We start from the raw sequence: 23,923 nt of genomic DNA on the forward strand, positions 1-23,923 counted from the left end.
ATCACATCTCTTACATTGGAGACTTGAATCCTGTGCATTCCAAATATTCAGCTCCTTCTTTGTATTCTTCATTTCACACACCTATACCTTTCTATTTTCATGGCCTACTATTTTAAGAACCAATCTTCCTTATCTTTTGTTACTTCTTGTTTGATATCTCCATATTTCATTTGTAAATTCTGTTTTCATGCTCTTTATCTAAGGTCCTTCACCATCGGGCTGCTCCCATCAAGTCTTCCCCTCGACTCCTCCTCTGTTACTCCCAAATGATTCAGCACCATCATGTGTAGCATGATTTCTAATGTGAAATGCCACCTTAAGAGATTCTACCATGGCCAGATACCACACAATTGAGATGCTGTTTCTCATGTTACATCTGAAATGGCCTACTTGGGGAGATTTTTTGCACAACCTGAATGGAAATTCCTTCCTTATGGTCTCAGGAAAAAGTAGCTAATTGTTCCAGTACAGTTAGAACACTGGTACCTGCTCACCTAGACGTCGATAACTCTTTGATTTCCTGGATCCTTGATTTCCTCAGTTGCAAACCCCAGTCAGTTCAGATTGGCAATTACAGCTCCTCCACAATCACCATCAGCATAGGTGTGTGCTTAGCCCCCTGCTCTACTTACTTTATGCTTATGGCTGTGAGGCGAAGTACAGCTCCAATGCCATGTTTAAGTTTGTTGACAACAACACTGTTATTGGCCACTATTAAAGATGGTGATAAAGTAGCATACAGAAGGGAGATTGAAAATCTGGTTGAATGGTACCACAACAACAAACTCCCTTTCAACATCAACAAAACCGAAGAGCTGATTATTGACCACAAGAGGAAGAAACCAGGAGTTTATGAGCCAGTCCTCATCAGGAGGTGGAGAGGGTCAGTAATTTTAAATTCCTTGATATTATTATTTCAGAGGATCTGTACTGGGAGCAACACATAAATGGCATTACAAAGAAACCTGTCATGAGGGAAGGCTGAACAAGCTTTTGTGGGGCTTTAGTGAGGCTTTTGAGCATGTTCAAGCCTTAAATGAGCAAATTTATGGTATTTAAATGATGAAAATGTAGTACATCTAGCAATGAGTAAAGACAATGATGCAGCCAGTAGGAGATGGGATTGACAGATAAATTCACTAACCATAACCATGTATCAGGAGTCACTAAACCTTTTGTAGTGACTCAATGTATTTGGTCATTGACACCTGCCATTCATCTCATTTATCTGCCTCCTGATGTTGCCTATTTACACTTGTCTGGTTCCCTCATGAGTAGACACCCCCTCCTCCTCTTCAGTCATCCATCAAAACAATTGACAAAAACAGGTGCCCTGCTCTAATGTTCCAATCTTTTACTTTGGCAAGCTGCCAGGTACTCCAAAATGGTGACATCTGGGGCACAATGTTTCACGACATTCCTAGAGCCTTTTTTCTAGCATTTGAGGGATCATTTAGTTAAGTTAGCTTATAGTTCTTATTTTCATTAATAGGGTAATAGTTACTATACATTCCATTATTCTTGCTACTGAAACAAGTTAAAAAAGCTAATGTAACTTACGTGTTTAATGCATGATTTAGCATTGCTATAAGGAGATTTACAGCTAGAATTGCTTCTAATCCAATAAACATTCCCACAAGTATGTATGTCATAAGTGTATCTCGTTCATACATTGCTTGATAATTGTAATTATCAACAACACTAATACGAAACATCGTGAATAGACAGCTTGACAAGTTACTGAATTCTGGTAGCTCTTTAGATCCTACAAAAAAAAGTTAAAAAAAGGAATAAAATTAGGATTCTTGGAAACAAGAGTAATTAGATCCAAAAATAGCCAATTAAACACGTTTAATGAAATATCAAAATTACAGACAGAAATAAACACTGGAGTTGTTGTTTTATTATGGGATTACAAGAGTGGCAGCTGTGGAAGATTTGCAGAATTGAGCTGCAGAGAGATACCAAGGAAAGAAAATAAAAAGGTTTGAAATGATACAGCACCTAGTGTTCTGGCATCTAGAGGCACAGTTCATTTTGTAAGCAGTTAATTTTGTATGAACATCAATATCTGTGAGTCTTAAGTTTTGTTAATATCAATAAGCATTTTGAGGAAAGTATTATGTTTATCTCTTATCATTATTAGGATATCATTGTGCCACAAGTTTACTCTTGTTTACACGACATAGTTATGGAGTGTTGCGTGTGTATATTACCTTGGTTAACACAAATTGCGAGAATAATTGACAGTATTTGTATATTCAGGTGTGTGACGATTCAATGCTGAAACTTTCTATTTATTTGTTTGTTTATTTATCTATCTATATATCTGTTCGTTTATTTATTTATTTAGAGATACAGTGGAGAATAGGCCCTTCTGACCCTTCGAGCAATGCCACCCCGCAGCCCCTGACAACACTGATTTAACTCTAATCCAAGCACGGGACAATTTACAATGGCCAATTAACCTACCCGGAATGACTTTGGAGTGATGAAGGAAACCGGAGCACCTGGGAAGAACCCATGCTTTCCACAGGGAGCATGCACAAACTCCCCACAGAGGACACTGGGATTGAATTCCGAACTCTGATACCCTGAGCTTTATATGCATCGCCTTAACCACTATGCTACTGTGGGACCAAATTTAATAGGTATTTTACTTAACTTTCTTCAGTTTCACAAGTAAAATCTTAATAAAAACCCTGAAAGAAAGTGTCTGGCTCAGATGATCTTTGAGAAGGTGTTTAACTCCCTGCTTAGCTTTGTACATATGCACTGTGAGGGCAGAAGACCTAGCATTATGCAACATATATTAAGGTGGCATAGGAAGCCAGAATCAGTTTTGTGCAAAGTCTTCACACAGCAGTATCCTATTGTGCATAAGACCTAGGCCAATATGTATTAGAACAAGTTTCTTCTATGTAAATTGGCCTCTACTCAATGGGGTTCAGAAGAACAAGTGGTGTCTTCATTGAAACCTATCAAATGTTGAAGAGCTTTAATAAAGTGGATGTGGACGGGATGTTTCCTATGCTGGGGGAGTCTAAGAAGCAGCCTCAGAAAAGAAGGACGTCCTTTTAGAATGGTGATGAGGAGGAATTTCCTTAGCCAGAGAGTGGTGAATCCGTGGAATTTGTTGCCAAGGGCGGCTGTGGAGGCCAAGTCATTGGGTATATTTAAGGTGAGGTTGATAAATTCCTGGTTAACCAGGGCATGAAGGGATACAGGGTAGAAGGCAGGAGATTGGGGCTGAAAGAGAAAGTGAATCAGTCATGATGAAATGGTGGAGCAGACTCATGGGCTAAATGGCCTAATTCTGCTCCTATGTCTTATGAATGGGAAAAGCATGGGTTCGCAGCAACTGTCGTGGTGCTGCAGGGCCAGACAGAGTATTCTAGCTTCATCTGGTCTTTTTGAGTAATTGGGTACAAGGACAATTTTCATATATTTTCTTCTGCTATGACAAGTCTGGCATTATTTATGGTGAAAAATGTATGTTCTAACCATGGTCAGATGCCAAAAAAATGTTCTTCTTTATATCTGGCACAATATAAAACTAGTATCACGACTTTCAGTCACATGCTTCTAGGTTTGCATCATGCAGATACATTAAGCTTAGTAAACACATTGGGGAGCTACTATATGTTGTGCTATGTCTAACTGATACCTCCCTTGTCCACTGCATTTGAATATATGCAGTTAGCACTCAGCACTTCCAGAAGAAGTATAAGGGTTGCTGAAATGATATCAATTAACTCGGGTTAATTTCAGCTGGTGGCTGGGACTACCAAATTAACTTGGTTTCAGTGGGAAGACATTGTAACAGTCCAAGTACTTAAAAAAGGTGTGCATACTAAAATAACACTCAAATGGAACACGGGCAAACTGGCGTGGATCTTCCATAAAGAACCATATTAAAACCTATTTTCAAGCCTGAATGATTGCTGGATATTTGTGTCAGTATATTTTCTAGATGAATAGGTAATTCAACATGCAATAAATGATCAGATCTGGCTCTACATATACTCTGAACAATAATTATTTTCTACCTCTGCAATTAGTAGTCAATTGATCCCAAATGACTAAAGCTCTCTTGTCATGTATATCACTGCAACATTTAAGCAATATAATATTGTTACATTTTAAGTTGGTTAGATACATCATACCTCCAAAAATCAGGAAGTAGCCAAATCCAAATGGTATAAAGATCTGTACATAGAGGAAAAGGAACTTAAAGATGAGTGGGATAACCTTGCCAATCATGATTACAAATGGTCCAATAAACCTACAGAACAAAGTAAGTACACCATTCATAAAATTACTTATCAGTATATATTGCACCTTTTCAGCAATTTATTTTGTTAGACAAGATTCAAAAATAAAGTGAAAACTATATATATATATATACTGTATATATAATTTGCTAGTATTAAAAAGTACTGGTACAAATCTGCTACCTGGGATTGTTAGCCATGTACTATAAGACCATAAGATATAGGAGCCGAAGTACAGTAGGCCATTTGGCTCATCGAGTCTGCTCCACCATTCAATCATCGGCTGATCCAATTCTTCCAGTCATCCCCACTCCCCTGCCTTCTCCCCATATCCTTTGATGCCCTGGCTAATCAAGAACCTATCTATCTATGCCTTAAATGCACCCAATGACTTGGCCTCCACAGCTGCTCGTGGCAACAAATTCCACAAATTTACCACCCTCTGTCTAAAGTAATTTCTCTGCATCTCTGTTCTAAATGGATGTCCTTCAGTCCTGACATCGTGCCCTCTTGTCCTAGACTCCCCTACCATGGGAAATTACTTTGCCATATCTAATCTGTTCAGGCCTTTTAATATTCCGAATGTTTCAATGAGCTTCCCCCTCATTCCCTCATTCTCCTGAACTCCAGGGAATACAGCCCAAGAGCTACCAGACATTCCTCATAGGGTAACCCTTTCATTCCTGGAATCATTCTTCTGAATTTTCTCTGAACCCTCTCCAATGTCAGTATATCTTTTCTAAAATAAGGAGCCCAAAACTGCACACAATATTGCAAGTGTGGTCTCATGAGTGCCTACAGAGCCTCAACATCACATCCCTGCATTTACATTCTATATCTCTAGAAATGAATGCCAACATTGCATTCTTCAGCACCAACTCAACCTGGAGGTTAACCTTTAGGGTATCCTGCACAAGGACTCCCAAGTCCCCTTGCATCTCTGCATTTTGAATTCTCTCCCCGTCTAAATAATAGTCTGCCTGTTTACTTCTTCCACCAAAGTGCATGACCATATACTTTCCAACATTGTATTTCATTTGCCACTTCTTTGCCCATTCCCCTAAACTATCTAAGTCTCTCTGCAGGCTCTCTGTTTCCTGACCCATGTTGTGTTTTCCTGCACTTTCTGGAGACCCTGCTCCTAGCACATCAGCAGGGCACAGCACAGTATTTAGCAGTGCATAATTTGACACTCAGGACATTCAAAATTACTAAATATTTGTTTAGATACAGAAAGGCCTTGAAACATAAAACAATGGAAAAATTAAAACATTAAAACACACATACATACGAAGAAGCAAGTTTAAAAACAAAGAACTAGGACATATAGTCATAGACTTATAGAGGAGTAGAGGACAGAAGCGGGACTTTCAAACCATCTAGTCCATTTCAAACTGTTATTCTGTCTGGTCTTATCAACCCATATCTGGACCATAGCCCTCCATTTCCCTCCCATCCATTCACTTATCCTAATTTCTCTTGAATGTTAACATCTTACTCACATCCACCCATTCCTTTGGCTGTTCATTCCCCATTCACACCACCCTCTGAAGAATTTCCCCTGATGCTCCTCTTAAATATTTCATCTTTCACCCTTAAACCACAACCTCTTGTTTGCATCTCACCCAACCTCAGTCATAAAATCTACCTATACACCTCATAATTTTGTATGCCTCTTAAAATTTTGTATACATTTTGTATGCCAGACAAATAACCTCTTCCTCAATGTCAACAAGACAAAGGAAATTGTTACCAACTTCAGGAGAACTTGTACCACTCACACCCCTCAAACTCCTGAGAGTGCAGGTCTCACACAACCACTCATGGCCTCTGAACACAATCTAAACAATTAATAAAACCCACCAACATCTCTACTTTCTGAGGAAGCAGAAGAGAGCTGGACTACTTATGACCTTCCACAGATGCGCAGTCGGGAGCATCCTAATGTGTTGCATCATTGCATGGTACAAAAACTGCACTGAGGCAGGCAGGAAGGCTTACAACGGGTAGTCAACAGCCCAACGCATCACCAGCACCAGGCTAGCCACAATCAAGAACATATTTACAGAGAAGTGCCAGAAAAAAGCCAGCAATATTATAAAGGATTCTGCCCACTCTGCTCATGGACTGTTAGTTCAATTCTGTCAGGGAGAAGGCTATTTAGGGTCCATGCCAGGACCACCAGACTCAAAAACAGTTATCTTTCCCAGGCAGTAAGGCTGATCAACACCTCTATCCACTAACCTACACCACCACACCCCGTACTACCATTATTTTATCATTTCCTGTCAGTCATCTTATGTACACACATTCTCATACATAGCACCACTTTATGTATATCCATTCAATCTATATTTATGCACTATCTTGTACATTTATACTGTGTTTTTTTATTATTGTGTTCTTTATCTTAGTGTGTTTTTATATGCTACATTGGATCCAGAATGAAAAGGAGAACAAAAGAATTATTTTGTTCTCCCCTATATTGTGCTAAATGATACTAAACAGTTTTGAATCTTGGATCTTGGTTCTCTATCAAATCTTCCCTCATTCTCCTCCACTCCAGGCAACAAAGTTGTAACCTATTCAACCTTCCCAATATCTCAGGTCTTCAGTTCTCAGCAACTAATTTTAATTTTCTCTGCACTCTTTCAATCTTATAGATGATATCTTTCCTGCAGGTAGGTGACTGTATCTGCACACAATACTCCAAATTAGGCCTCACCAATGTCTTACACAATTTCAACATAACATCCAAAGTCCTGTGCCAATACCTTGATTTATGAACCAAAGACTACCTCTCTTTACAACCCTATCTACCTGTGACACTATTTTCAAAGAAGTATGGTTCTATATTTCCAGATTCCTCAGTTCTTCTGCACTCCTCAATGTCCTATCATTCACTGTGTAAGTCCTACCCTGGATGGTCCTCCCGAAGTGTAACACATCACACTTGTCTACATTAAATTCTATCTGCCATTTATCAGCCCATTTTTCCAGCTGGTCCACATCCCACCGCAAGCTTTGAAAGATTTTCTCGCCGTTCATTACACCCCAAATCTTGGTGTCATCCACAGATTTTCTGATCCAATTTACCGCATCATCTTCATCATCTTCCAGATCATTGATATAAGTGACAAACAATGGACCCAGTGCTGCTTCCTGTGGCACACTACTAGTCTCCAGTCAGAGAGGCAACATCTATTACCACTCTATGGCTTCTCCCACAAAGCTAATGCTGAATTTAATTTACTATCACATCCTGAACACCACGTGACAGAAACCTTCTTGACCAGCCTCCCATAAGGCATTTTGTCAAAAGCCTTGCTAAATTCCATGTAGAAAACATCCACTGCATTTCTTTCATTAACATTCCTGGTAACTTCCTTGAAAAATCTGTTTGTTAGAAAAAAGCTACCATACTTAAAGCCATGTTGACTATTCCTAATCAGGCTCTGTCTATCCAAATACTTATCTAGTTCCTTAGAATATCTTCCAATAATTTGCCACTGCTGATGTCAGTTTCATTGACCTATAATTTCCCAACTTATTCTTAGAGCCTTTCTTAAATAATGGAACAACTTTACCTATCTTCAATGACTTTTTCTTAAATAATGGAACAGCTTGGCTATCTTTACATCCTTAAAGAATTCAATCTGGCTTTGTGAGTCATTCCACAGGCTCATGAGCATGACTCACAAAGCCATGCTGACTATCCCTAACCAGACTATGCATCTCTTCATACTAATAAAATCTGTCTCTAAGGTAAACTTCTCCAATAATTTGTCCACCACTCAAGTAAGACTCACTGGTTTATAATTTCCAGGATTATCCCTACTCCCTTTCTTGAACAAAGGAATAACATTTGGCACTCTCTAATCATCTAGTTCTACACCATTGGCTAGTGATGATGCAAAGATAATTGTCAAAGGGCAGTAATCTCATACTTCGCTTCACGTAGTAACCTGAGGTATATCCCACCCGGCCCCAGGGACTTATCGATCCTAATGTTTTTTCAAAATTTTCAGGACATCTTCTTTCTTGATAGAAACATAGAAAACCTACAGCACAATATAGGCCCTTCGGCCCACAAAGCTGTACCGAACATGTCCTTGACTTAAAAGACCCTATCGTATCCGTCTCCACCACTGTCGCCAGCAGCCCATTCCACGCACTCACCACTCCCTGCATAAAAAACTTACCCCTGACATCTCCTCTGTACCTACTACCTCTAGTGCTAGCCATTTAAACCCTGAGAAAAAGCCTCTGACTATCTACACGATCAATGCCTCTCATCATTTTATACACCTCTATCAGATCACCTCTCATCTCCGTCGCTCCCAGAAAAAAAGGCCAAGTTTACTCAACTTCTTCTCATAAGCCATGCTCCCCAATCCAGGCAACATCCTTGTAAAGCTCCTCTGCACCCTTTCCATGGTTTCCACATCCTTCCTACAGTGAGGCGACCAGAACTGAGCACAGTACTCCAAGTGGGGTCTGACCAGGGTCCTATATAGCTGCAACATTACCTCTCGGCTCCTAAACTCAATCCCACAATTGATGAAGGCCAATGCACCGTATGCTTTCTTAACCACGAATGTAAGCATGTTCTAGTACATCAGCCTGTTTTATGCTGTCTTCACAAATGTCAAGGTCCCTATCAATAGTGAGTACTGAAGCAATGTGTTCATTAAGGAATTCCCCTACCTTCTCTGACTACAGGCACATTTCCTTCTGTATCCCTGATCAGTCCTACCCTCACTCACAAGAGCCATGAGGTAATGTAGCAGCTCTATAAAACCCTGGTTAAACCACACGTGGAATATTGTGTTTGGTTATTGTGTTTCATTATAAGAAGGATGTAAAGCTTTCGAGAGGGTGCAGAGATTTACCAGGATGCAGCCTGCATTAGAGAGAATGTCTTATGAGGATAGGGATAGGGATTTTTTCTTTGGAGAGAAAGACAATGAGAGGTTACTTGACAAGATGATAAAAGACATATATTAAGTGGAATTGGAGTGCAAGTGCTGAAGGTGAGGTAGTTGATTTACAAACAGAGCCTAGCAAGGAGAGGCTGGGATGACGGCAGAGCAGCAAAGGCTGAAATTTCTGGAAGCAATTCGGAAGGTAAGAGATATATACATCCCAAAGGGAAAAAAGTCTTCTAAAGGCAGGAAACATACTTACATGGATAAATCCGATGAGAAAATCCTTCATTACCCGCAGCAGGCCTGCTGCGTATGTTTTGTGAGAGGGCAGATGAACAAGAGCAAAAATGATCAAACCCAGAAGAGAGTAAAGTTCTTAACGACAGTGTTTTATTAACAGTTAAAATGAATTACTCTCGATATAAAATTCATGTCACTGGGCAAAAAATTGAACAGCACAAGATTTTTGTGCACATTGGTCATTACAAATTAGAGGGAACATTGATCGGGGGTATAGTTTTAAGGTTACTGGAGGAGAGTGTAGGTAGTCATGTCAGAGACTTTTTTTTGGCATTTAGAGTGGAGGATTGCAGAGCAACTGCTCAGAGGTGGTGGTAGAGGCAGATACAATTACTATTGGGCATTCGGCAGCCCAATCAGTGGCATGAGTAGCACACAGCGAGGAGATTACTCTCAGATCGGCAGCGCTCATTTAAAAGGAGAGCTTCGCAGGTGTTCAATGTCATTCCGGCAGTCCAGTCAGCAGCAGGAGCAGTGCAGAGAGGAATAAGTAAAAGTACAGGAGGGACAAGCGGAGTGGTCATTGTTGGGACTAGGCCAGTGGTGAGAGAGGGAGTGTCATGCTTTGGCTTGGAAAAGGCATTAGCTCTGGGTAACTTGTCCAGGTAAGTATCTGTTAAGTTTCTCTTTTCTAATACTGTGTCAGGGGTACTTAGTGCAGTTTAAATGGTCGCTGTGTGACCTTCATGCTGGAATTTGGAGTCCTGGGAGACACAGAGTCTCCCAGGGAACTATATCTATGTGAAGCACATCCAGCTGCAGCTCCTTGAAGACCGTGCTAGGGATCTGGAGCAGTAGCTGGATGACCTTTGAATTCTACGGGAGGGTGAGTAGATCATCAATTGGAGTTACAGGCAATTAGTCACCCCTAAGTTGCAGGAGGCGGGTAGTTGGGAGACTGTCAGGAGAAGGAATGGGATGGTGAATAGGCAGTTACTGCAGAGCTCCCCTGTGGCCATTCCCCTCAATAATAAATATACTGTTTTGGATTCTGTTGTGGGAGATGACCTCCCAGGGACCAGGTTACTGGGACTGAGCATGGGTATGTGGTGCAGAAGGGAAAGAGGGAGAAGAGGGGAGTGGCAGTGATGGAGGACTCAATAGTCAGAGGAACAGACAGGAGATTCTGTGGATGTGAATGGGACACCCGGATGATACGTTGCCTCCCAGGTGCCAGGGTCAGAGATGCCTCCAATTGTGCCCACAGCATTTTGGAGGGGGAGCAAGAGCAGCCAGATGTCGTGGTACATATTGGTACTAATGTCATAGGAAGGAAAAGCAAAGAGGTCCTGAAGAGAGAATATAGACAGCCAGGCAGAAAGCTGAGACGCAGGACCTCCAGGTGAGTAATTTCTGGATTGCTACCAGTGCCACGCGCCAGTGCAGGTAGAAACAGGATTATTTGGCAGATAAATGGGTGGCTGAGAAGTTGGTGCAGGGGGCAGAGCTTCAGGTTCTTGAATCATTGGGATCTCTTCTGGGGGAGGTATGACCTATACAAAAGGAATGGGTTGCACATGAACCTGAGGGGGACCAATATTCTCATGCGCAGGTTTATTAGAGCTGTTGGGGAGGGTTTAAACTAATTTGGCAGGGGTTGGGATCTGGAGCGAAGGGACTCAGGATAGGGAGGATGTTAAAAAAGCAAAGATAGCGTGCAGTCAGACTGTCAGGAAGGACAGGAAGATGATAGAACAAAATTGCAGCCAGCAGGGTGAGTATCAGTACATTAGTGCAAGATCAAAATGGAGAGCAAATACAGTATTCAAAGTGTTATATCTCAAAGAAGTATAAAAATAAGGTGGATGATCTTGTTGCACTGTTATAATTGTCAGGTATGATGTTGTGGCTGAAGGGTGGTTGTATTTGGGAGCTGAATGTCCAAGTTTACTTGTTATATTGGAGGGATAGGAAGGTAGGCAGATGGGGTGGTGTGACTCTGCTAGTAAAGAATGGCATCAAATCATTAGAAAGATGTGACATAGGATTGGAAGATGTTGAATCTTTGTGGGTTGAGTGAAGAAACTGCAAGGGTAAAAGGACCCCAAACCTATATACAGGTCGGATTACAGATTATAACGGGAAATAGGAAAAGGCGTGTCAAAAGGGCAATGTTATGAAAGTCATGGCTGTCAGTGACTAGTGGTGTTTTACAGGGGTCAGTGTTGGGACTTCTTTTTATGCTGCTGTATCAGTGATTTAGATGATGGAATATATGGTTTTGTTGCCAAGTTTGCAGATGATATTAAGATTAGTGGGGGGGGGCAGGTAGTGTTGAGGAAACAGGAAGGCTGCAGAAGGACGTAGACAGATTAGGAGAATGGCAAGAAAGTGGCAAATGAAATACAGTGTTGGAAGGTGCATGGTCATGCACTTTAGTAGAAGAAATAAATGTGCAGGCTATTTTCTAAGCGGGGAGAACACTCAAAAACCTGAGATGCAAAAGGACTTGGGAGTCCTTGTGCAGAACACCCTAAATGTTAACTTGCAGGTTGAATCAGCGGTGAGGAAGGCAAATGCAATGTTAGTATTCATATCAAGAGAGTCCAGAATATATGAGCAGGGATATGATGCTGAGACTTTATAAGGCACTGGTGCAGCCTCATCTTGAGTATTGTGAACAGTTTTGGGCTCCTTTTCAGAGAAAAGACGTGCTAGCGTTGGAAAGGGTTCAGAGGAGGTTCACAAGAATGATTCCAGGAATGAAAGGGTTATCATATGAGGAACGTTTCATGGCTTTGCACCTGTACTTGCTGGAATTTAGAAGGAGAAGGGGGGATCTCATTGAAACCTTTCAAATGTTGAAAGGCCTAGACTGAGTAGATGTGGAAAGAATGTTTCCCATGGTGGGGGAGTCTAGGACAAGAGGGCACAGCCTCATTATAAAGGGACGTCCATTTAAAAAAGAGATGTGGAGAAATTTTTTTAGCCAAAGGGTGGTGAATTTGTGGAATTTGTTACTGTGGGGGCCAGATCGTTAGGTGTATTTAAGGCGGAAATTGATATGTTCTTGATTGGACATAGCATCAAAGATTACGGGGAGAAGGCTGGGGAGTGGGACCGAGGAGGGGAATAAAAAGGATCAGTCATGATTGAATGGTGGAGTAGACTTGATGGGCCGACTAGCCTAAATCTGCTCCTATGTCTTATGGTCTAACGATATATAATCTTGGCATCTTCCACTGCATCTTATTTGAACACTAAGTACTGTAGCACTCACCTGAAAGGTCTAAAGTGTTTAACATTCCAAAGCCACAGAGCAGGAAGGGTCACAGCTACTAGCTGCCGATGAAGCCAACCAACTGAGAGATCCTTCTGCAAAATCACGTCGGCCACATGTGTAAATATGACAGCCAGAAGCAAACCAACTACCAACCAGCCATGAAGGTACCTAAATTAAAATGAAAGTTAAGTGTGATATTAAGTTAGTTCAAAGAGCATACAACTCTATCTTAATTGTCCAGTTTTGGCATGCCTCCCTAGATTTTGTCTGATTTCTTTTCTACAGATAGTTAACAAGTTGGATATGGTTGCACAAACACACATTACTATCCAAATGATCACCTGTAGACAACAGCAAAAACTAGAAGTATCAAATAACTGTAGGCAACATTTGTCATACACCCATGTACCATTGATTATGAGCAGGAGTCCCTGGTGATTATCCCCTTTTTATTTCAGGATACTACAGGGGAATCAAAAGAGAGTCAGTGGATGTTATTTACTTGGATTTTCAGAAGGCCTTTGACAAGGTGCAGCACATGAGGCTGCCAAACAAGATAAGAGCCTATACGTTAGAGGAAAAAGGCTAGCATGGACAAATTGACTGTCTTACAGAAGTCAAAAAGTATGAATAAAAGGGTCTTTTCCTGTCAGCTGCTGGTGACTAATGGTGTTCCATAGATATCAGTGTTAGGTCCACTACTTGTAACATTATAGGTTAATGATATGAATGATGGAATTGAGGGCTCTGTGGCCAGGTATGCAGATGGGGCAGGTAGTGTTAATGAAGCAGGAAGTCTGCAGAAGGACTTGGAGAGATTAGTAAATGGGCAAAGAAGTGGCAGATGCAATGCAGTGCAGAGAAATGCATAGTCATGCTTTTTGGTAGAAGGATTAATGATGTAAGTTATCTTCTAAATGGGCGGAAAATTCAGAAATCAGAGGTGAAAAGGGACTTGAGAATCCTGCAGGATTCTCTAAAACTTAACTTGTAGTATGAGTCAGTGGTTAAAAAAAAAGCAAATGCAATATTACTATTCATTTCAAGAGAACTGGAATATACTATAAAAGTAAGGATGTAATGCTAAGGTTTCATAAGACATTGGTCAGACCACGATTGGAATATTATGACCTGTTTTGGGTCCTAATCTAAGAAAGGATAAGGAGAGGGTCCAGGGGAGGTTCACGGGAATGAAAGCGTTAATATATGAGAATCATATGACGGCTCTGGGCCTGCACCCACTGGAGTTTAGAAGAATGAAGGGCAATTTCATTGAAACATTAAGAGGCCTATATTGCCTGAACATAGACTGGATATTTCCAAAAGTGGGAGAATCTAGGACCAGAGGGCACAGCCTCAAAATAGAAAGATATTCCTTTAGAACAGAGATGAGGGGAATTTCTTTAGGTGGAAGATGGTGAATATGTGGAATACATTACCACAGATGGCTATGGAGCTCAAATCGTTGGGTTTATTGGGAAAGGGTGCTGCCTCCTCTCCTTCTACGCATGTTACCATCTTATACACCTCTACCAAGTCATTTCTCATTCTTCTTCACTCTGAACAGGAAAGCTTTAGCTCACTAAACCTTTCCTCATAAAACATATTCTCTAATCCAGGCAGCATCCTAGTAAATCTCCACTAAGCCCCCTCTAAAACTTTCGCATCCTTCTTATAATGAAGTGACCAGAACTGAACACAATATCCAATTATGGTCCAGTTTTATGGAGCTGCAGTATTACCCCACAGCTCTTGAACTCAATCATGACTAATGAAGGCTATCACACCATATGCCTTCGTAACCCACCGTATCAACTTGCACAGCAACTTCGAGGGATCTGTGGACATGGACCACAATATCTCTCTGTTCCTGCACACTGCTAAGAATACTATCATTAACCTTGTATTCTGCCTTCAAGTTCATCCTTCCAAAGTGTATCACTTCACACTTCTCTGTATTGAATTCCATCTGCCATTTCTCAGCCCAGCTCTGCATCCTTTCAAAGTCCCATTGTAACTTACAACAACTTTCTACACTATCCCCAATAGCACCAAAATTTGTATCATCTGAAAACTTATTCACCTACCATTCCACTTCTTCATCTAAGTCATTTATAAAACTCACATAGAGCAGATGTGTTAGAAGAGATCCCTGCAGAAAACCACTAGTCACTGACCTCCAAGCAGTTTACGTTTCATCTATTACCACCTTCTCTCTGCCTTCTGGGCACAAACTAATTCTGAATCCATGCAGCAAAGTTTCCATGGATCCTATGCCTCCTTATTTTCTGAATGAGCCTACCATGGGGATCCTTGTCCATCACCTAATTAAAATCCATTTACACCACATCCACCTTTCTACTTGCATTAATATGTCAAAAGTACTGGGATCATCTAAATTGCATTGGTTTATGCTAAACCTGAAGCACCTTCAATAATTCCAAAAGACTGAAGTAGGGTAAATACTGAAAGGCTTCTATTCGCTGTACAATACAACCTCCATGCTGAGTGTCTGCCCCCGGACTAAATCACCTTTATTCAGGGTTCTGTGGGAGAAGCCACAGGGGCAGTCAGCAGAGGGGCGTGTCCAGACAGTTAACCCAGTTACAACATATATATGGTTTACCACAAAACCTCAACGTGCTTTTAACAACATAGGCATAAGTGGTGCCCTCTGAAATTGATCCAGTAGGAAACTCTGATCTATGAGCTATAAAACACTGAACATAGAAGAGTGCAGCACAGTACAGGCCCTTTGGCTCATGATGTTGCACCAACCCTTTAACATACTCCAAGATCAATCTAACCCTTCTTTTTGCACATAGCTCTCTATTTTGTCCATTCAGTGAAAAGCCTTTCAATATGATTTCATTGATATTAAATTTTAACAAAGCATACTGATGGCGATCAAACTCACCAGAAATCCAGTGTATACAATTTTGTTGCTGCTAAATTATTCAGTTCTTTCTTTAAAAACTTTTCTTCCTGATATTAGAATGGAAATCATTATTTATATGCAGGTTAATTCTGCTGATTTTAATTAATCATAAGTCATTAGTTTTCATCAGTTAATTATACCTTTCTTAGTCACAGAAACCCATGGCTGTTACTAAAGATTTTTAAAACAAAATGCTGAGGAATTCAAATAAATAAAGCCTGTTTGCCTGATAAAATTTACAAATTATCTCCAAGCCAAAATGATTGCACTTAAAAGTATCAAATTCTAATAAACTTATATCTATTTGTTGGATTTGTAGCGTCAAATAACAGAATAAATCCCTCAATATGTGCCATATAGTATAGACAACCATTAACTTTATCCGGAAGATAAGTATTGGTACTGTAGGGAATTGGTTTGATTGCATATTCATATGTCAGACTTGCTAATTTGGAACCAACAGCTCATTTGACAGCCATATATTTGCCAGAGAGACATTGAAGTTAGTGAATATAGAAGTGTTTATTCAACAAAAACGACCAGCAGATGCGAAATTGAAACCCTTTCAGAGGAAGAGGCTTGCTTGACCTAATATTACATGACATTTTTATACTAAAGATCTAAGAACAATTCTATAGTTACAATGTATCTACAATGCTGCCTTGGAATTACATATAGTTTTCACAATTCCTTCTTCACACCCACACTCCAGAAACCCAAAATAAACATTAATCAGTATTGTCTGGTTTTCAATGGGCTGTCATTCATAGCTCCGGTAAACTATTGTCTAGAACCACATTTTAAATTTAATCTACAATCCACATTCAGGTCTAAAGATTGTTTGCTGAAGTTAATATTTTGCTATATAACTTAAATCCAGAAAACACCCCAGTGTATCATGTTCCACACTATATCTCAATAAGTAAATCCTTTTTGTATCCTTTCTTTGCCAGCACATATGCATGTGAAAGGTTCTATCAGTATATCTATGGACAAACTTCTGAAGAGGAGATGGACCATAAATCACTGGACTCAATTATGTCCAAACCACTGAATGACTGTCCCATGAGGATACAGCGTATGTTGATAAGGCTGCAGCAATATGATGTGAAGATGATCTACATACTGGGAAAATATGTTTGCTGCTGATGCGCTGTCTTGAGCAGTCAACAAGAAAGTAAAGAGAGAACAAGAGATTAATACAGATATACAGGTCTATGTTGCCATGATTGTCACCTCCATTCCAGTATCTCCCAATAGAACAGAGATTAGGATGGAAGCAGGGACAGATGAAACAATGAAAGTACTCAAAGAAAGGATACAAAAAGGATTTACTTATTGAGATATAGTGTGGAACAGGCCCTTCCAGTCTTTCCAGCCTGGATGGCCAACAACTAAGAACAATCGTCCAAAGAAAGGATTATTGGGCATGCAGAGCTGAACTGTCAGTAGTTAAAGATATAGTCTTCAAAGGGAACAGGTTTGTGATTCCAGTGTCGTTACGCAAGGAAAATACATGAAGGGCACCTTGGTGAGGAAAGTGTAAACAAAGAGCTCATGGAGTGAGGTGCTGGCCAAGAATGAACCAAGACATCAGCCAGTCCATTGCTTTACATGAGATATGTCTTACTTACAGACCAAAGCAGCAAGCAGAACTACGTACACCACATCCTGTACCAGAGAGGCGTACTTCAAAGTTGAAGTGGGTTTGTTTGAATGTAATGGGAAGAGTCATATTGTTGTAACAGACTACATTTCCAATTACCAAGAGGATGGAACACTGCAATCAACATCCAGCAAAGTGGTCATCACCTTCCTGAAAGTTGTGTTTACAAGGCATGGAATTCCATGTGAAGTGGTATCAGACAATGATCCACAATTGTTGAACGATGAATTTAAGTCCTTTGCCAATGATTGGGAGCTTCAACATGTAACTTCAAGCCCACATCACCCAAAATCTAATGGCCCAGCAGGTAGTTCGGTCAAGGTAGTGAAGGGTCTCATGAAGAAAGCGCAAGATGGATGAGAAGATTTCCACAAAAGTCTGATGATTTACAGAAGTTCACCTCTGCAGGATGGCCTTTCACCAGCCCAAATGCTGATGAGTCAACGCAGACACACTAACCTTCCAGTGCACGCAAACCTATTGACATCTAAAGGAGCACTCAAGATCAAACTGGCTAAAGTAAAAGGGAAGGAGAAACAGAAACTGTATCGTGACAAAACTGCAAAAAAACCTACTGGTCCTGAAGCCTGGAGATCAAGTACGAATCCACGATCACGATTCTGACTCATGGTCCATGCAAGAATATGAGCGAGAGGAAGCTGCACCACATTCCTACCAGATCCAGATGGAGTGAGGAACTCCTCTGACAAGGAACTGTGTGAATCTATAACCACAAGCTCCAACCCATAGCTGTGACACATCACCTGTCAGTACACTAGTGGGACCAGCAGATGTGAAAAATAAACTTGTTGATCAGAATTCTCAGAAATACACTAACATTAATGCAGCAAATACAAGTAATACACCTGTGGAAACATACAGCAGACCAAAAGGGGATCATTAAACCATCTCAGAGACTAAATGAGAATTGTTGAGTGAATAAGGGACTGTATTTGCTTATCACAATTGAAGTTAAAGTAAATATCTTGTTGAAAAGCAAAAGCATTATTGTAGGTTTATGAGGACATACTACTGTGTTTGTTTTCTTTAAAGGGGGAAGATTGTTATTACATGTGTATGTAATAAAGAACTTCAATTCTCAGTGCACAATGCAGATGGAACACCCGGAAACGGAAGTGACGTTGGTGAACGGGTCACATACACTCTTCATGGGCTAGAGTGTCCTAAGTAAAGTAACCCAGAAGACCCCCAGGAGTAGCGATAACCCAGGAAATTATAGACCAGTGAATCATACTTCACTGGTGGGCAAGTTGTTGGAGAAGATCCTGAGAGGCAGGATTTATGTGTGTTTGGAGAGACATAATCTGATTAAGGATAGTTAGCATGACTTTGTCAAGTGCAGGTTGTGCCTTATGAGCCTGATTGAATTCTTTGAGGACGTAACAAAATACACTGATGAAGGTAGAGCAGTAGATGTAGTGTATATGGCTTTCAGTAAGGCATTTGATAAGGTTCCCTATGCAAAGCTCATTCAGAAAGTATGGAGGCAAAGGATCCAAGGAGGCGTTGCTTTGTGAATCGAGAATTGGCTTGCCCACAGAAGGCAAAGGGTGGTTGCAGATGGTTTGTATTCATCATGGAGGTCGGTGACCAGTGGTGTTCTACAGGGATCTGTTCTGGGATCCCTCCTTTTTATGATTCTTATAAATAACCTGGATGAAGAAGTAGAAGGGCGGATTCATAAGTTTACTGATGACACAAAGGTTGAGGGTGTTGTGGATAGTCTGGAGGGTTTTCAGCTGTTACAATGGGACATTGATAGGATGCAGAACTGGGCTGAGAAATGGCAGATGGGGTTCAACCCAGATAAGTGTGAAGTGGTTCATCTTAGGACACTCAAAGCTGCTGCACGGGTTGACAGTGTTGTTAAGAAGGCATATGGTGTGTTGGCATTCATCAACTGTGGGAGTGAGTTCAAGAGTCATGAGGTAATGTTACACCTATATAAGACCTTGTACAGACCCCACAGAATACTTTGTTCAGCACAGAAAGGATGTGGATACTATAGAAAGAGTGCAGAGGAGATTTACAAGGATGTTGCCTGGATTGGAGAGTATGCCTTTAAGAATAGGTTGAGTGAATTTGGCGTTTTCTCCTTGGAGTGACAGAGGATGAGAGGTGACCTGTTAGGGGGGTATAAGATGATGACGGACATTGATTGTGTGGATAGCCAGAGTATGTCACAATTCTCAAAGGAATAGTCACACTAAGTTTGTTCCTTATAATACTCACAACATTTATGTATTGATTTTAATGTGGGCATGCTTGGATCAGGTAATGATAGGCAAAAAAATACTTTGGGCATAAATTGGGAAGAACTTTTGAATAGAAATTCAACTTCTATTTCTGCTGACATAACATCATTGGGTTGAGCACAAATGCCAAACCATGCCCCACTCAAAAAATCTGGTCAAAGGCATAGTTGAAACAGAATTATATTGCACTCAAAGTAAAGCAGTAAACATAACCAGCATTGTTTCCGATGGGACAATATTCATCTCAGCACAACTGCTCATTCTTTGCTTTTGTGCTATGGCAGAAGGGCATTAGTCTTTAAAAGGCACATTCTCATGGTGGCCAGATAGTAGACACAAACATTGAGGTTGGAATCAAAGGTTCACTTATTATCAAAGTACGTATGCAGTAAACGATTCTGAGATTCAATGATATGGAGGGGAAAAGGTCACAGTAAAAAAGGGAAAGCTTCCATATTTACAAGGGGATTTAGTAGTACTGGCCAATGAGATACACTGTATGCCACAGAGAAGGGACTGAATGGAAGTGGCAGGACTTGTCTCCTCCAAGAACATGAATTCCAACACAATGGACAATAATACATGGAACAGCATAGCACAGGCACAGGCACTTTGACCCACAATGTCTGTACCAACCATGATGTCAAGAGAACCTAAGCCTATCTGCCTGCACAGGATCCATCCCCTTCCATTCCCTCCATTTTCATATGTTTGTTTTAATTCCTTTTAAATGCCACAATCATGTTTCCTTCCATCACCACCCCGGTGATACATTATGGGCACCTGCCACTCTGCATGCAAAAAAAACCTAACTTGGACATATCCCTTAAACTTTCCCTTTTACCAGAAAGCCATGGCCTCTAGTATTTAACATTTCTACTGTAAGAAAGGAACTCTGACTGTCTACCCTATCTATGCCTCTGATAGAACACATAGAATTAATACAAGAATTTTCATGATCTCATAGAAAATGACAAGGTGAGCTGCAAGTAAAAAGATTGTTTTTTCACAGACTCACAGTATCCTAACATATTTATGACATACAATGGGGCCATTCATCCTACATGCTAGTTGGAAAAAATACTACTCAACCTTAGCCCACCTTTCAGCAAGTAGATCCATTATCCTGCCAGACACAGGTCTTCAAATATTTCTTAAATGCAATGAAGGTTTCTGCTTTTATCACCCTTTCTGATTGTTCTCCAGATGCCTAACATTCTCTAAGTGAAACATTCTACCTCATTTTCTTTCTAATCTTAACTTTAAATTTATACTTCCGGTTTTTGGCCCTTCTGCTATTGATGATATATCTTCCATTTATTTCAACTATACCTCTCACAAATTTAAATGCCTTAAAATATATTTCCTTGCAGCCTCCTCTCCTCCAAATAGCCCTAGCCTATCTGATCTTTACTGATGTTTGAACTTCTAGACCTGGCAACATTCTCATAAAACTTTTTTCAGTCCAGTTACCGTTTTCTTTTAAGACATTTAAACAGAAAACTAAACACATACACAACACATGCAGATACACACAAATGGTAAAGCACACATACATTGTTGCAATTAAACACATACCCTTCTTCCACCATTCATCTCCAATACTCTCCACACCCCCACAGAGGTTAGGATCCAAGGGAAAATAGTTAAAGGATCACCTGTAATCCTTTTTTATTTAGTCTGGAACAGAAAGATGTAGGAGGCTTAGCACCCCTAGAGTTATGGACCTTACAAGTGCAGTGGTTCAACCAACTGTCTCCCTCAATACGGACCTACAAAATTCAACTGTACAGTGATTCTGATATTTGCGTCATTTTTGCTGCAACAGCACTCAGCTGCTACGATGGGAATTCATCATGGTGTAAGGAGCTCTTATGTCTCTGTTGATGTGCCTAGATGGTGTCCAGAATTATCTATTTTACTCCATTGAGGCACATTGACAAATTTGCTTGTTATCTCTTCACTGGCAATAATATCATATTTCACTTTTCAACTCAGTAATAAGGTTTGTATGTATTGCATTATGTTTTTAAATATAAACGTCATTCCAACAAGTGGTTGAACACAAGAGCTTTCAAGACTAGGTATATGATTTAACTTTTACAGGCTTCGGATGCAAGAATGAGGCACAGTGATTTCAGAACAGAAAAGTGAGAAATTTTGGAGACAATTAAAAGAAAGTACCTTCATATATAATACATTTATTGATAAAGCTAACACTAATGAAATATTATTAAATTTAACTGTAGTCAAATAAAGTAAAATAATAATTACCGAAGGCCAACGTGGATGACAAAATACTTGGTCTTGAAGAATTTTCTGTTTTTCATTCTTTTTCCACCATTTTAATCTCCTTTTAGCCTTAATGAAATTTGACATTTCAACTCCAACAAACAAGAGAAGTTGAGAAATACACCCAAAACTGAATACAAGCCTCCACCAATCCTGAAACCCAAATAGAAAATAACAATTAAATTTAATTGCTTATCAAAACGCTTGGCCACTCTATCCCAAAAACTTTCATTAAGAATGATTTTTTTAAGAGTTATGTAATATCACAATGATATGGCTTATTGGGTTCTCTCTCATCTTCAGTAGTCCGGGTTCATTCTTGGCCTCTGGAGATGTCTATGGGGAATTTCCTATTCTCCACCATGTTCCATCCAGGTGCTCTACTTTTTTCCTGCATGCAGATTGAAGATTAATTGGCCACTACAGACTTTGGAGATTTAATGAACATTTCACAATATGCAATGTTTTAAAAGATGAATAGGAATAGATCTCTGGTTGGGGAGTGCATGTCAACTAATCATTGGGTCTTTTATAATTTACTTCTAAGGTGTGAGCGTCACTAGTGAGGTCAACACATCTAGACCATTCCTTAAAGTGTTATACTGAAATTAACGTGAGTAAGGAAAAAAATCAGAAAAGTGGTTCCAGTTGTTCTCATATTACATATGGAAACCAAAAAGAAATGGTGCTCCACAAGGTTGTATCCTCAGCCCTATAGTCTAGTTCATGTGCAGTCATGACTGTGTGGCCAGGTTCTTCTCTAACTTCATGTACAAGTTTGCAGAGGATACCACTGCAGTGGACCACATTTCAAACAATGGTGAGTTAGAGTACCTGAAGTGGATAGAGAGCTCAGTAACATGGTATCATGACAATTTCCTTTTCTTCAATGTCAGTAAAACAGCTGGTCATTGACTTCAGGAAGGTTCTTGTTTACACCAATGGTACTGATGTTGGGAGTTTAAAGTTCCTAGTGGTGGACGTTGCCAAAAATATATCCTTTTCCAACCATACAGGCACCATTACCAAGAAAGCTCATGAATGCCTCAGCTTCTTCAGGAAGCTAAAGACATTGGTATGTCTCCATCAAACTTTACCAACTTTTATTGATGAACCATGGAAAGTATCTCATCTATTATTTCTTCAGTGGTTTGATCGAGGCACGACTGTGCAAGCGTGTGGATGTCAGCCAGTGAGAACAGCAAGAAGAGTTTAAAAGGAGGCACCTTATAGACTGAGCAACGGAGTAGAAAGGTTTTGGCTCAACAGGACTTCAGCGATAATGGGTCAAAGCCAGGTAGGTTGCTTGTGTAGAATACAGACAGGAAGAATGTGTGTGAGGCCGGTGTTCTGTGCTCGGTGCCAGATGTGGGAAGCCCTGGAGACTCCCAGCCTCCTGGACGGTCACATCCGCACCAGGTGCATCCAGCTGCAGTTCCTCAGGGAACTGGAGATGCAGCTCGATGACCATCGTTGGGTCAGGGAAAGTGAGGAGGTGATAGAGAGGAGCTCTAGGCGGGTAGTCACAGATAAGTGGCTAACAGTCAGGAGAGGGAAGGGCAGGAGTCAGACTCTAGAGAGCACCCCTGTGGCTGTACCCCCTTGACAATAAGTACTCCTGCTTGAGTACTGTTGGGGGAGGATAGCCTACCTGGGGGAAGCAACAGTGATTGCGCCTCTGGCACAGAGTCTGGCTCTGTGGCTCAGAAGGGTTGGGAAAGGAAGAGGATGGCAGCAGTGATACGGGACTCTACAGTTAGGGAGTCAGACAGGCAACTCTGTGGACGCAGGAAAGAAGATAGTACTTTGCCTCCCAGGTGCCAGGGTCTAGGATGTTTCTGATCGTGACCACGATATCCTGAAGTGGGAAGGAGAACAGCCAGAGGTTGTGGCACATATTGGTACCAACGACATAGCCAGGAAAAGGGAGGAGGTCCTGAAAGCAGACTACAGGGATTTAGGAAGGAAGTTGAGGAGCAGGACCACAAAGGTAGTTATCTCAGGATTACTGCCTGTGCCACATGAC

The 23,923-nt window shown here is 40.6% G+C and overlaps 1 protein-coding gene across 1 annotated transcript in view; it reads right to left on the reverse strand.

Moving 5' to 3' along the window:
* Positions 1 to 1,556: 1,556 nt before the first annotated feature.
* The window catches only part of LOC140191529 (uncharacterized), a 60,155-nt gene continuing 37,788 nt past the window's right edge, over positions 1,557 to 23,923 (reverse strand). The window contains exons 8-12 of the mRNA XM_072249021.1: positions 21,880 to 22,050; positions 15,643 to 15,710; positions 12,723 to 12,893; positions 4,167 to 4,285; positions 1,557 to 1,765 (exon numbers count right to left, since the gene is read on the reverse strand). Coding sequence (XP_072105122.1) covers positions 1,557 to 1,765; positions 4,167 to 4,285; positions 12,723 to 12,893; positions 15,643 to 15,710; positions 21,880 to 22,050 — 738 coding nt within the window. The remainder of the gene's footprint in view (positions 1,766 to 4,166; positions 4,286 to 12,722; positions 12,894 to 15,642; positions 15,711 to 21,879; positions 22,051 to 23,923) is intronic.

The sequence above is a fragment of the Mobula birostris genome, chromosome 1 (genome assembly GCF_030028105.1).
Source record: "Mobula birostris isolate sMobBir1 chromosome 1, sMobBir1.hap1, whole genome shotgun sequence".
Classification (NCBI taxonomy): domain Eukaryota; kingdom Metazoa; phylum Chordata; class Chondrichthyes; order Myliobatiformes; family Myliobatidae; genus Mobula; species Mobula birostris.